Here is a 13814-nt window from a genome sequence, read left to right as displayed (position 1 = left end):
GAATTAGGATATTTTTTGTTAAAACTAAAAATAGTTTCTCCATTATGGAAATAATATTTTTGGTATGTGACAATTTTTAATAGATGGATTTTCACACATCATTTGGGTATTCTACGGCGTTAGCTCGACTTCCAAATATGTTATACTTTGTTGATTTCTCCATAGGTTTTATCTTGCGTAAAAACATGACTTGTGTATCATTATGTATACGTGTTAGAACATTGATTAATGTTATGAGTAATTGAGGTACTTCAAAGAAGAGGTATTGCATTGAAATATGTCGATCACCGTAACCTTCAGTGGTTTAATGTCATACACTGTGGGCTATAATCTTACAATGGCCAGTTGAGAGCATTGCGAAGGGGTTGTATGGTTGTAAAGCCGCTGTTTCTCTTGACGTTGCCGTCCATGGTGTGGTATTTCACAAGGTATGTGAGGGGACCTAAATTGCCATTACATACCATGGGCATATACATTGTTATTTATGTTGGAGTGTGCTCTAGATGCACTTGTACATTGATAGGGGGTGTGAATATCATGTGGGAGGGTATAAACTGCATTTATTGCTTAGGTAAGTGATTGTAGTTCTTGTGAATGATTTCAATCAATTAGTTGTCTTTTACCTTATACACATTTGGCATTTTCTTTGGCATTTCTCACGCCTCGGGACGCTATTCCGGTGAAGTCCAGGGCCTACGCTCTCAAGACAGTGAAGGGGTCTGGGTGACCATCATTAAAAAAATTCTAATAATTAGAGGTCGTGTCTATTAGTTGTATACACTATATTGGATTTTTAACTACATGTCATGATGTGCCCCCTATATCCATTGAAATTGTATATGTATTGACCCTATCCTTTTGTCAAGGTAAAGTATGCGGCTTATTTTCATTAATCGGATAATAACATAAAGATAATTTATCTTCTATTTAAAACAAAAGTTTTCACTACATGTTACAGAACAAGCCCACATAATCACTGACAGACTAAGACAATCACTTATTTCAAGTCAGTAGAAAAAACAGGCTTGATCACGAACCAGGTAAAAAACCAAATCAATAGAAAAAATGGCATGTAGCCATATTACTGTTGAAAAGAAAGTGTTCTAGGCAACTTATGCATATAATTGGCTACCAACAACCTGATCATAAAGCAGAGATAGAAGGTTATCAGCATCAGCTTTTAGTAACCCTTTCTCTGGTACTATCTGCAGCTTCGGACATTTGTATGGATAACCTTGTAAACATCTAAAATAAGGATGTCAGGAAAAAAGAAGAAATTGGCGATTTAACTGGAAATAATCATCCAACCTTACTGAAAGCACGGCAGAAATATCATGCTCTTCATATCCTGTATCCTTGGAGTACGGCCTGGTATTTCATCCATAAAGCATTGGTAAAAAATAATAAAGACTGTTGTATAACTGGAGGGACATTATTGAATTAGGAACCTGAGCTTGATATTGATTTGGAGAGGTGATTCAGAAACAACTTCACAATCTTCCTGAAATATGGCAGACCTATATACCAAGGAACTAGAATGAGTTGTAGGCTACAAAATTTTATGAGAAGCTTATTGGCCAAAGCAAAAATGTTCTAAAGATTTCTATACAGTTATATATAGTAAATTTATATGCTTATTCACTAAAAGAACCAGACACTTGCAGAAAGTTTTATCGCAAAAAAAGTCCTCGGTATAAATACAAGGAAGATGGAAGATTGAAGCCTTTGCAGCACTTTATGCCTTCTTTCCAGGGTTAACGATTAGTCATTTGCTCTTTTCCTCTTTATATAATCATTCTTTTCTCTTTTCCTTCACTATTCCTTCTCTTGAGTTTGTTTCCTCCACGTTCTTTACAAAACATAAAATATATATCTCTTTCCTCCTTTGTTTTCTTCAGGTTTTTGGGTGATCAACTTCAGTTGATTTTAAAACATTTATACATAGAGAAGCTAACTTTATGAAATATAATGTAATGTTTCTCAAGGTCATGAATTTCTTGATTAAGCACCAAAATGAAAGGACTATGTTCTGTTTACTGAAATAATAAAATTAACAGGTTTTATGAGCCCACCTTAAATGGGACTTGACAAACTTTACTGAAACACGGTGTAAATTTGCCACATCCACGATCTAATGTAACATTACAAGTATAATGTCTTGTGTATCTGAAGTTATTCTTAAGCAATTAAGGATTTTTTTAATTTGCTTTGCAATTTTTTAAGCCTCTGTTAACATAAAACAGAGGAACCTAATTAAAAATTAAATGATATTACAACCAAAAAATTATAGGCCATATTTCCTCCTCTTAGAACGATTCAAATTCAAACACAGAAAGTTGTATGATACGTGATTAGCAGGAGATTGTCTCAGTTCATCAATTCACAATACAGAGGTAATATGGTTTCATTTCCAGCATTCCACGGGTATGTTTTCTAGAAATTTGATTTTCTTTTTCGAGCATATGTCATTAAATGTAAAAATATGCCATATTTACTTATATAGAGTGTGTGCTCTGATGGCGTGTAGGGCATTTTAAAATTTTAAAATAAAATGTTTTTGATATCGCTGAAATCGGTGATGCTAGCTGGGAGGTCAGATCCCTGCTTGGAGAGCTCGGATCAAACGTTTGAACGCTGTCTGGGAGGTCGGATATTCACCTTGGGAGCTCGGATCAGACACCTCGAAATCCAGAAACACAAACAAGAGTGTTAGAAGGGGGCCGGAAGGTTGTTCCGGCGTAGCCCCTCCGACGCTCAAGTCAGAAAACTGAGAGAGAAAACTGTGCGTGCAAAGAGAATGTGAAAAAGTATGAATGAATTTGGGAGTTAACGAAACCTGGTATTTATAGGTGAACCGCAGAGTCCTAGTTTTGGTAGGTTTCGATCTTCAGAATCTTCGGAAGATTTGATTAGATCTTCACCCAGATTTGATTTAGATATCGTTAGATTTAATTCAGATCTTTAATGGGCTTTACTTTTCTGGGTTTTGATCTCCGCGGGCTACGCGCTTAATATCTGAGTAGAGGCTCCCGTAGGCATGAGCCCATGAGACGGTAGGACCTTATGGGACCTCGGCTCGGGAGGTCGGCCGAGGGTTTCCGGTCGTCCCGATAATACCTTTTTTGGTCGGTTCGGGAGGTCGGCCAGAGAGGTCGGCCAGGGAGGTCGGCTGACCTCTCCAATCGCTGGAACTTCTGATATGGGAGGTCGGCCAGAGATGACCTCCCGGATGACCTCAAGGGTTCTTCTGCATGCTGGGCTTTACTTGAGATGGGCTATCGAGGGTGGGCCCAACTCATCCTCTCATCGGGGGTATCACGATTCCCCCCCTCAAGTCGAGCTGACGTTGAAGACCCAAAGCTCGTAGTTTTCTGTGCTCTCGATGGCCCATGATTACTCTGAGCTTTCTGTCTCTGAACTGTCATGAGATTATGATGACCAAGTGACTGGATGAGCTGATGGGATAAACCAAAAGCTTGTGGGTGCCTGAGCTGGAAGGTGAAGTTCTTAGCCGGGCTGTGGCTAAACAGGGCACTCTACTATGTGGTAAAGTTCTAGCTGTGCTGAGCTTAGCCTGTTACTGTCTTGCCATGGGGGGTGAAGATTTCAGCTGAGACAATTATTTAAGCAAAGTGCCCTACCCTGCTGAGTTGTCTCGAGAGGCTCCATCTGAGCTGATCCGATCCCCCCACTTTTAATCTCGCTGATTAGGTTCTCACCCCTGCTGATCTGACCCTAGGCTGAGGTTCCAAGCCCAAGGCCTTGCGGATTCCTGAGCTGGCAATGAAACGTCACTGCCATTTGTCCCTTCGTGGGCAATCTTCGCGCATCCCGAGATGATCCTAGCCATCCACGTCGCCTGAAATCAACGGTTCGATTTCCTCCTGGTCCCTCTATAAATACCCGTTACACCTTTAACTTCATTTCTCACTTTCCCTTCATTTTACCTCGGCTCCGACCTTCCCAAAGAATTCCTCCTGTTCCTCAAACTCCCGCTCTTCTTCAGTAGGTACTGTTTCATGGCCTCCCCCAATCGTTCTTCCCTATCGACCTCCGAGGGGATCTTCCGAGAGGTAGATCAGTACGACCTCCTCATTGAGGGGGTGAGCTCCCGCCTCGTTCCTGATGATGATGGGGCAGCCCTGAATCAGCTCAGTCTCAGTTACCCAGAGGAGCCAATCAGGACGTCCGACCCCTGGTTCGAGCTCCACCCTTCGTGGCTGGATACCTCGGATGAGCTCCGCATCCGAGCTATCTCTTGCGCCCCTGTAGATTATGATTTCATATTCCCTCACTCTGAGGAGCGAGCCAACAATCCCCTTCCTGGCTACTATACCTTCTATCAGGACCAACTAGAGGCTGGCCTTCGATTTCCACTTCCTTCTTTCTTTCAGCAGCTCAGCCAGTTTTATCAAATTCACCTCGGCCAATTCACTCCCAATGCTTTCCGTACCTTGTGCAATTATGTAGTTCTTTTCAAAGCCTTAGGCTATGAAGTCGACCCTATTTCCTTCTCCCATTTCTACCTCCCTAAGAGGTCAGAGGAGGGCCCCTTCTACTTCTCAGCTCGGCCTAACTGTCAGTTTTTTGAGGGGGCCCCGAGCTCTAACAAACACTGGAAAAACCATTTTTTCTTTGTTCATCCCTCCGATCAGTGGGACATCTGTTCTCAGTGGAGGGTTTCTCTTCCTGAGCTCCCATGTCCCCTCTCGGGCTTTCGTAAGAGCAGCACCTTTCTCGGACCATTCGGGGCGATCAGGGGTCGGCGTTTCCATACACCCACTCTCTTAGCCGAGGACCTCTTGAGTTATTATGGGCTCAGCTCGGCCAAGGTCACATCCCAAGGCAACGAGGGTATGGAACTTTAGCCCGACCCCTGCTGATCCCTCACACACATTTTTTTTTTTTTAATTAACCTGAGCCACTGCTTTTGTCTCAGCTGCCAGAGTCATGAATGCCCTTATCAAAAAGGCTGAAGCCCGGAGGCAACAGAAGGCCAGCTCGACCGGTGCAGACAAGGGTAAAGCCGTTGTTGCTGAGGTCAACGCGGAGGAGGTTACTGTTGTTTCCATTGCTGAGACTCAAGTGGTTCCTCCGAGCTCTTCCCGTAAACGCCGAGCTCCCGAGACCCCTCGTTCTCATGGGCAATCTGGAAGCAGCGGGGAGCTCGGTCCTGTTCAAACTGAAGCCCTACCCTTTCGGCAGGTGAGGTCAGATACCTCCTCACAAGTTCTCCGCTGCCGCTCCAATCTGTACGATATGTATCGGGAGGACCTGCGCATCGTTGGGGCAGGACCATCTCCTCTTGCCGGGGCCGTTCTCCGAGACGTCGCCTCAAAGGCCGATGCAGAATTCCTGGATGGGCTGAACTGGGCTGAGCTTATCAGGAGGTCCACCAGCGCCAGTGCGGAGGTAAATAACCTCAGCTTGTTTCTTTATGCCACTTAGACTTTGCTAACACTTTTCTAATGCAGGCCGCTCTGCTGAATGCCGAGGTGGCATTCAGGGCCAATAATTTCCGGAAGCAGTCTTCCAAGGATGCGAGGTCCTTTCAATCAACCTCGGCCGATCTGGAGAGCAAACTTGCTGCCCTTACGGAGGCCTTGGAGAAGGAACGGGCCAACTCGACGAGGAGGGAGGCCGACATGCGGGAGGGCTTTGTTGCCGAGACCAGGAAGCTGAAGAACGAGCTGCGCTTGGCTGAGGTTCGTCTAGATGCTGCTCAGGAGGAGACAAAGGCCGTTAAGGAGGAACTTAACGTAGCTCAGCAGGAGATCGTTTCAGCCCGGGCTGACCTTGCCAACGGGACTGAGGTCTTCAAAGAGGCTTTTTTGAAGTCGGAGGAGTTTTGGGACGTCGTCGCTGAAAAGGCCCTCAACTTCATCTATGTGGGTTTTGATGGTGCGGTGGCCCAATTCAAAGATGCTGGCTACCCTCCAGAGGGGACCTCAGCCGATTTTCTGGATGCCAAAAAGGTCGTAGAGAACCTCCCCCCCGATGTCTGACCCCCAGAGTCTTCTTTTGATTCGAACTTAATTGGAGTTGTACTCTATCTATATTTTATTGTATTACTGTTGTCCTCCCAAGCAAGAGATCAGCTAGTTAATATTAGGTCAGCCCGGAAAAAATAAATTGATTATCATCCCTTGAGAAGTCGGCTGGGTTCTCGAAGCTCAGCCAAACACCGCCAGAATAATGAATTAATGAGACCTAGCTGTGAGAGGTCGGCTGGGCTATAAGAGCCCAGCCAGACACATGAAATAATGAATCAATGAGAACAAGCCGAGAGAGGAGCCCAGCCAAACACTTAAATGAAATAATGAATCAACGATACCAAGCTGAGAGAGGTCGGCTGGGCTCTTGGAGCTCGGCCAAACTCTCGATACAATAATGACTCAAAATACAACAACGACAAGCTCTGTTCGGCCATGGGAGCTCGGCCAACCACTTACCACAATAACTTGGTAAGAACAGAATATCGATGAGATCGGTTCGGCCATGGGAGCTCGGCCAACCACTTAAACCACAATAACTTGGTAAGAATAGAATATCGATGAGATCGGTCCGGCTATGGGAGCTCGGCCAACCCCTTAACCACAATAACTTGGTAAGAATAGAATATCGATGAGATCGGTCCGGCTATGGGAGCTCGGCCAACCCCTTAACAACAATAACTTGGTAATATTTTTTTTTTTTTGATAGGAAACTAATAATATATAGAATCTGTAAAATAGTCTGATACAAAATAAGCGAAAGAGTTTTCCGCCATAAAAACAGCTGAAAAATAAAAACGACCAAAATAAAATTACAACATTACGAACTTCCAATCCCTAACCACATCTGAAATAGCTAAATGACCTAGGCCTCTGATAATTCTGATTGACTGCGCCACCCTGAATTTCAACAAATCCCACACTCTGTCCTCCGAGGTTGCTAAGTCATTGAAGATTCTGTTATTTCTCTCAAGCCATATAGTCCAGAATGTGTAATGAACTACCGTATACCAGAAAGTATTGACGACTGGATCATTTCCAAATCCCGGATCTATGATAAACATGTCTTTGGCCCTCTTTGGAAAAATCCAAATTAATCCGAACTCTTGCAGCACCTTTATCCAAATACTTCTTGAGAACACACAGTGCACCAGTAAATGATCCTGATCCTCTTCATGGTCGTGACATAAGCAGCACCACTGTGGCCTCAAAGCACAAGATGGCCATCTTCTTTGCACTGAATCCGAGGTCTGTAACTTGCCCAGAGCGACGATCCACGAGAAAACTTGAATCTTATGTGGGACAGGCACTTTCCATATTTGATTATGAGGGTGAAATGCAGGAAATAAATTAAAAGGGAAGAAAGACTCGTAAAAAGAACTGACCGAGAACCGACCCGAAGAGTCACCCAACCAAACCCTCCTATCCTCCGAATTCAACTCGATCCTGACCGAATGAAGTACTCCCAACAAATTCCCAAACTCCCCCAACTCTCTGTCACTAAGGTGTCTCCTAAAACGCACGTCCCAGCGATAGTTACGACTCTCACCCGACTCGAAGACCTCATAAAAATTACGAATAGGTTTATTGATGACTGTACAAATCGAAAACAAAGAAGGAAATCTCACTTTGAAACAAGGTTCCTCTCCCCCCCAAACATCCTCCCAAAACCTAATGGAGTTCCCCCCTCTCAACACCAACCCACTCGGCCAGCCATTTAACCATAATTTTGGACAGTAAAATTTATGCCGAGCTGAGGTGAGCTATGAGGCTCCTGAACTAACCGAGGGTGAGAACCCTTTTCATACTTGGCGTGACCAAGATGAGGTGAGCTCTGGGCTCCTGAACTGACCGAGGGTGAAAACCCTTCTCATACTTGGCGTGACCAAGATGAGGTGAGCTCTGGGCTCCTGATCTGACTGAGGGTGAAAACCCTTATCATACTTGGCGTGACCAAGATGAGGTGAGCTCTGAGCTCCTGATCTGACTGAGGGTGAAAACCCTTCCCATACTTGGCGTGACCAAGATGAGGTGAGCTCTGGGCTCCTGATCTGACTGAGGGTGAAAACCCTTATCATACTTGGCGTGACCAAGATGAGGTGAGCTCTGGGCTCCTGATCTGACTGAGGGTGAAAACCCTTCTCATACTTGGCGTGACCAAGATGAGGTGAGCTCTGGGCTCCTGATCTGACTGAGGGTGAAAACCCTTATCATACTTGGCGTGACCAAGATGAGGTGAGCTCTGGGCTCCTGCTCTGACTGAGGGTGAAAACCTTTCTCATACTTGGCGTGACCAAGATGAGGTGAGCTCTGGGCTCCTGATCTGACTGAGGGTGAAAACCCTTTTCAAACTTGGCGTCACCAAGATGAGGTGAGCCCTGGGCTCCTGAACTGACAGAGGGTGAAAACCCTATTCAAACTTGGCGTAACCAAGATGAGGTGAGCTCTGGGCTCCTGAACTGACTGAGGGTGAAAACCCTATTCAAACTTGGCGTAACCAAGATGAGGTGAGCCATAGGCTCCTGAACTGACTGAGGGTGAAAACCCTATTCAAACTTGGCGTAACCAAGACGAGGTGAGCTCCGGGGCTTCTGCAAGACATGGTGAAAACCCGTGTAAGCTTCAATAATTTTGAAAGAAAATGTGTAATTTTAATAATGTAACTGAATATAGCATCGAATACTTAGGTCTTTTCTACAAAAGTAACTGACAGAATAAAAGAAATTAAAGGTATAATATCTAAGTGATGTTATTTGCGGAGGTTGTAAGCATTCCATGGCCTCTTCAATTTCTTCTCTGCCAGATCTTCGAAGTAGTAGGCACCCGAACTAAGCTTTCCCATCAACTTGAATGGTCCTTCCCATCTTGGATCTAACTTTCCCACGTCCACATCTTGAAACTTCTTCCAAACTAAGTCTCCCACTTGAAAGCCCATCTGAATGACCTTTCTATTGTACGATTGGGCTGTGCGTCTCTTGTAAGCTTCCATCCTTATGGTCGCGGCTTCCTGCTTTTCTTCCAAGAAATCTAAGTTCGCCGCTCGCCTCTCACTGTTTCGCTCATAATAGAATATTACTCGGGAGGTCTCTTCGTCATCTCTGCCGGGAGCACTGCCTCATTTCCATAAACTAAGCTGAAAAGCGTCTCCCTGATGCCAATCTTCGGAGTGGTTATGTACGACCATAGCATGCTTGGGAGCTCTTCCACCCAATTTCTTTTTGCATTCTCACGTCTACGTCTTTGCTCAGTGTTCCCACAGACGGCGCCAATTGATATCGCTGAAATCGGTGATGCTAGCTGGGAGGTCAGATCCCTGCTTGGAGAGCTCGGATCAAACGTTTGAACGCTGTCTGGGAGGTCGGATCTTCACCTTGGGAGCTCGGATCAGACACCTCGAAATCCAGAAACACAAACAAGAGTGTTAGAAGGGGGCCGGAAGGTTGTTCCGGCGTAGCCCCTCCGACGCTCAAGTCAGAAAACTGAGAGAGAAAACTGTGCGTGCAAAGAGAATGTGAAAAAGTATGAATGAATTTGGGAGTTAACGAAACCTGGTATTTATAGGTGAACCGCAGAGTCCTAGTTTTGGTAGGTTTCGATCTTCAGAATCTTCGGAAGATTTGATTAGATCTTCACCCAGATTTGATTTAGATATCGTTAGATTTAATTCAGATCTTTAATGGGCTTTACTTTTCTGGGTTTTGATCTCCGCGGACTACGCGCTTAATATCTGAGTAGGGGCTCCCGTAGGCATGAGCCCATGAGACGGTAGGACCTTATGGGACCTCGGCTCGGGAGGTCGGCCGAGGGTTTCCGGTCGTCCCGATAATACCTTTTTTGGTCGGTTCGGGAGGTCGGCCAGAGAGGTCGGCCAGGGAGGTCGGCTGACCTCTCCAATCGCTGGAACTTCTGATATAGGAGGTCGGCCAGAGATGACCTCCCGGATGACCTCAAGGGTTCTTCTGCATGCTGGGCTTTACTTGAGATGGGCTATCGAGGGTGGGCCCAACTCATCCTCTCATCGGGGGTATCAGTTTTGATGACAAATTTACAATATAACAAACAGGATATCAATGAGGTTCTCGGAGAGAAATAAGAAGGGATCGTAATGTTTGCTTTTATTTCCTGAGATGGAAAACCTTTTCGGGTCACCACAGTAAAACCAAATAGAACCCAAGATTCCAGCTAGTTCACAAGTTCGTTTATAAATCGTCAACATAGAAACAAACAGAGTGGTCTATTCAGAAAGTATCCATGCCTTGGAGAGTTGAGATTCGTCGCATGCATAACAGCATAAGGTCAGGAAAAAAAAAACGTAAACAGACTTATTGCCAGTATCCAGTTAAAAATAATAAAAACGATTTACAGAATAGATTATTTCAACAGTGCAGAAATAACACGTTCACATAATATGCAGAAAAACTTACAGAGCGGTGAACTCCTCAGCTAAAATCTCGCTGCTATCCGCCGCAATTGAATTATGGTCCTTGGACTGTGTTCTTCGCCCCCCCTGCTTCTTCTTTTTCTTCGAACTACGCCCCATTGTTCAGAGTCCGTAATATTTATCAAATCAAATCAAATCATCGATTTTCACCTCAATCAGCAATCAAATTTTAGCCTTCCACAGTGAGATTCTGAAAAATCACAGGGTTTCGAGTCAAATGAGTGGTGATTAAACCGAATCCAATCGATTTTGTTCGTGTACTGGTGCTAGGAGAAGTTTTCTGCAAATAAATTTGCGAGGAATTGAAGTTGGAAACGGGAGAGAAAGATGGCGCTGAAATGGAAGTCTTGGAAATATACAAACAAGGGTTAAGCGTAAAGCCACAGGCCCAAAGTGGTGTCAACCAAATAATCTTTGATAATTCAACCAAATATGCTTGTAAATCAGCTCCATGTTAGAAAAATAATATTTAAAATATGTGTATTGAATATTTGAATGTTGTATATTTGAATGTTGAAAATAAGAGTTGTAAATATTGAAAATTAGTGTGTGATGATGTAGTTAATGATGTATTTTATTTTTTGGATTATTTGTAAAGAAATTCTATAAATAGCCTCACCATTTGTGAAGTGTGAGGAAATTCACAATTTAGTAGAGAGAGAAATATTATAAAGTGTGTACTTTGGTAAATTTTGAGAGTTTGAGATTTTTACTTTTTATCATAAAATTTTTACTTTTTCACAACACGTTATCAGCACGAAACTCTGAAAGTCCTCCATACTTTTTCAAGCTCTAAACATAAGAAAAACGTAACAAAAGTAATAATATTTATTTTACTGTTATTTATTTATTGTGTATATATTTAATATATAATATAATGTTATTATTAGAAATAATAAATTTTCAAAAACTTGTTATAAATCCTAAGAAGATGTTAAGACGACATCCCACACTTTCGGTAAGGGATACGACAAGTATAAAAGCCTATAAAGTTTTTAAACAAAATAACTTATCACATCTCATTATAATAATATGATATGATGTACATAATTATTTAAACATGAGTAATATTATATAAACCATATTATTACCATAAAATTATACAAATATATATATTTATTTTTTTGTACACCAACGGTCATAAACGGTAACAAAACGGCTAGTTATTGCCCTATAAATTTGATCTCACAAATACATTCAATCACTCCAACTTTCTCTTCTTCTTTAAAAATTATTCTTCATCAAATTTTTCAAAGAAAAAAGAAGATTGTTTTCTCAAAGTTATTTTTAATTATTTTGATTATCATACTCACGAGTCTTGTATTTATTGGAGAATATCCTCTTCGTGTGTTTTCTTTATTTTTACGAATGCTTGTATTTTTTGTTTATCCATTACTTTGTATTGCAATATTTATTAACTAATAAAATGAATCGTAATTTTTTTAGTACCACCATATCAAATTTGACAAAGCTCGAATTTGTTGCGCTCGACATCACGGGAAAAAATTATATGCCATGGACCCTCGATGTAAAAATGCATCTTGAGTCATTGGGTCTAAGCGAGACCATTAAAGAAAATGGTATATCTTCATCACAAGAAAAAGCAAAAGCTATAATATTTTTGTGTCGACATCTCGATGAAGGTTTAAAATGTGAATATCTCATCGAAAAAGATCCCTTGGCTCTGTGGAAAAGATTAAAAGAAAGATTTGAAGATATAAGGGAAGTTATACTTCCGACCGCCCGTGATGATTGAAATATGTTAAAATTCCAAGATTTTAAGAAAGTCAGTGATTATAATTCAGCGATGTATCGAATAATCTCGCAGCTAAAATTTTGTGGACATGGGGTTACAGAATCGGAAATGCTGGAAAAAATATTTTCCAAATTTCACGCATCAAATATAACTTTACATCAACAATATAGAGTGCGTGGATTTGCGAGATATTCTGAACTCATCGCATGTCTGCTTGTGGCGGAAAAGAACAACGAACTGCTAATGAGAAATCATCAGTCCCGACCCACTGAATCAACAGCATTTCCAGAAGTAAATGTTGTAAGTAAAAATGAATTTAAAACCTGGAAACCAAAATCAAATTCAAAGACAAAGTTTTTGTCGAGGTCGTGGTCGTGGACGTGGAATTGGTCGTGGTCGAGGTCGTGGTTTTGAAAACAATAGAGATAGTTATTTTTATAACTCATCTCAAAAGGGCGTCACGAACCACCCATAGAAAAGGCATAATTAGAACATGAGTGTTAATGAAAATCACTTGAAAAGATTTGAAAGTTCTTGTTTCAGATGCGGCACTCCAGGACATTGGTCTCGTATTTGTCAAGCCCCCGAGCACCTTTGCAAGCTCTATAAAGAATCTATAAAGGGGAAAGAAAAAGAGACCAACTTCACTGAACGCAGTGACCATTTGAGTGATTTAACTCATTTTGATGCTGCTGATTTTCTGAATGAATTCTCTGGAAATGATCAATATGTTGGTGGGATAGAAATAAAAAATATTGATGCTGCAGATTTTCTCAATTATTTCTCTGAAAATGAACAATATAGTGGTAGAATATAAATGTACAATAATTTATTTTTCATGTATTCATATAATAATGTCTTATTATATAATTATGATGTGTTATATTTAAATATGTATTGCCAGTACTTTTATTTCATTGCATATTTTTTTTTGAAGTTCAAATATGGAAAATGCTATGAGCAAAGCTGAAGTTTGCATACCCGATAGTGGTACAATGCACACTATCCTCCGAGATAAATGATATTTCTTGGAACTAAAATCAACAAAAACAACGGTGAATACAATATCAGGTCATGTAGACTTGATTAAAGGATGTGGTAAAGCACAATTTTTGTTACCTAATGGTACAATTTTTTTTATCTATGATGCTTTATATTCACCACAATCGAAAAGAAATATGTTGAGTTTTAATGATATATATTCCCATGGGTATTATACTCAAACAATGAATGAAGGGAATGAGAAATATATGTGTCTTACCACATATAAATCACGAAAGAAATATGTGATTGAAAAACTATCAATGCTCTCTACCGGATTGCATTATACACATATATGTCTCATTGAATCAAACCTAGTAGTTGATTATTCTTCAATATTAACCAATTAGCATGATCGATTAGGACATCCTGGTTCAACAATGATGCGAAGAATTATAGAAAATACACATGGTCATCCGCTGAAAGACCAGAAGATCTTTCATAATAATAAGTTTCAATGTAAAGCATGTTTTCTTGGAAAACTTATTATAAAACCACCACCGGTTAAAATCCAAACTAAATCACCAATGTTTCTTGAACGTATTAAGGGTGATATTTATGGACCAATCCATCCATCATGTGG

At 41.6% G+C, this 13814-nt stretch overlaps 1 protein-coding gene across 3 annotated transcripts in view; it reads right to left on the bottom strand.

The window, feature by feature from the left end:
* The window catches only part of LOC140827724 (eIF-2-alpha kinase GCN2), a 41205-nt gene extending 30362 nt beyond the window's left edge, over positions 1–10843 (bottom strand). For 2 of the 3 annotated variants that reach the window (XR_012117019.1, XM_073190512.1), the window contains exons 1-4: positions 10418–10842; positions 1449–1517; positions 1309–1368; positions 1140–1245 (exon numbers count right to left, since the gene is read on the bottom strand). Coding sequence is in view for 1 of the 3 variants with exons in the window: in XM_073190512.1 (XP_073046613.1) it covers positions 1140–1245; positions 1309–1368; positions 1449–1517; positions 10418–10533 (351 nt within the window). In the remaining 2 variants the exon portion in view is untranslated. Of the gene's footprint in view, positions 1–1139; positions 1246–1308; positions 1369–1448; positions 1518–10417 lie in introns of all 3 variants that reach the window. The other variant, XR_012117020.1, reaches the window with a different exon arrangement.
* Between the last annotated feature and the right edge of the window lie 2971 nt (positions 10844–13814).

Source organism: Primulina eburnea, chromosome 3, assembly GCF_022965805.1.
Source record: "Primulina eburnea isolate SZY01 chromosome 3, ASM2296580v1, whole genome shotgun sequence".
NCBI classification, from domain to species: domain Eukaryota; kingdom Viridiplantae; phylum Streptophyta; class Magnoliopsida; order Lamiales; family Gesneriaceae; genus Primulina; species Primulina eburnea.
Note: the sequence above shows the minus strand (reverse complement) of the source record. Positions and strands in the feature narration are given on the sequence as shown.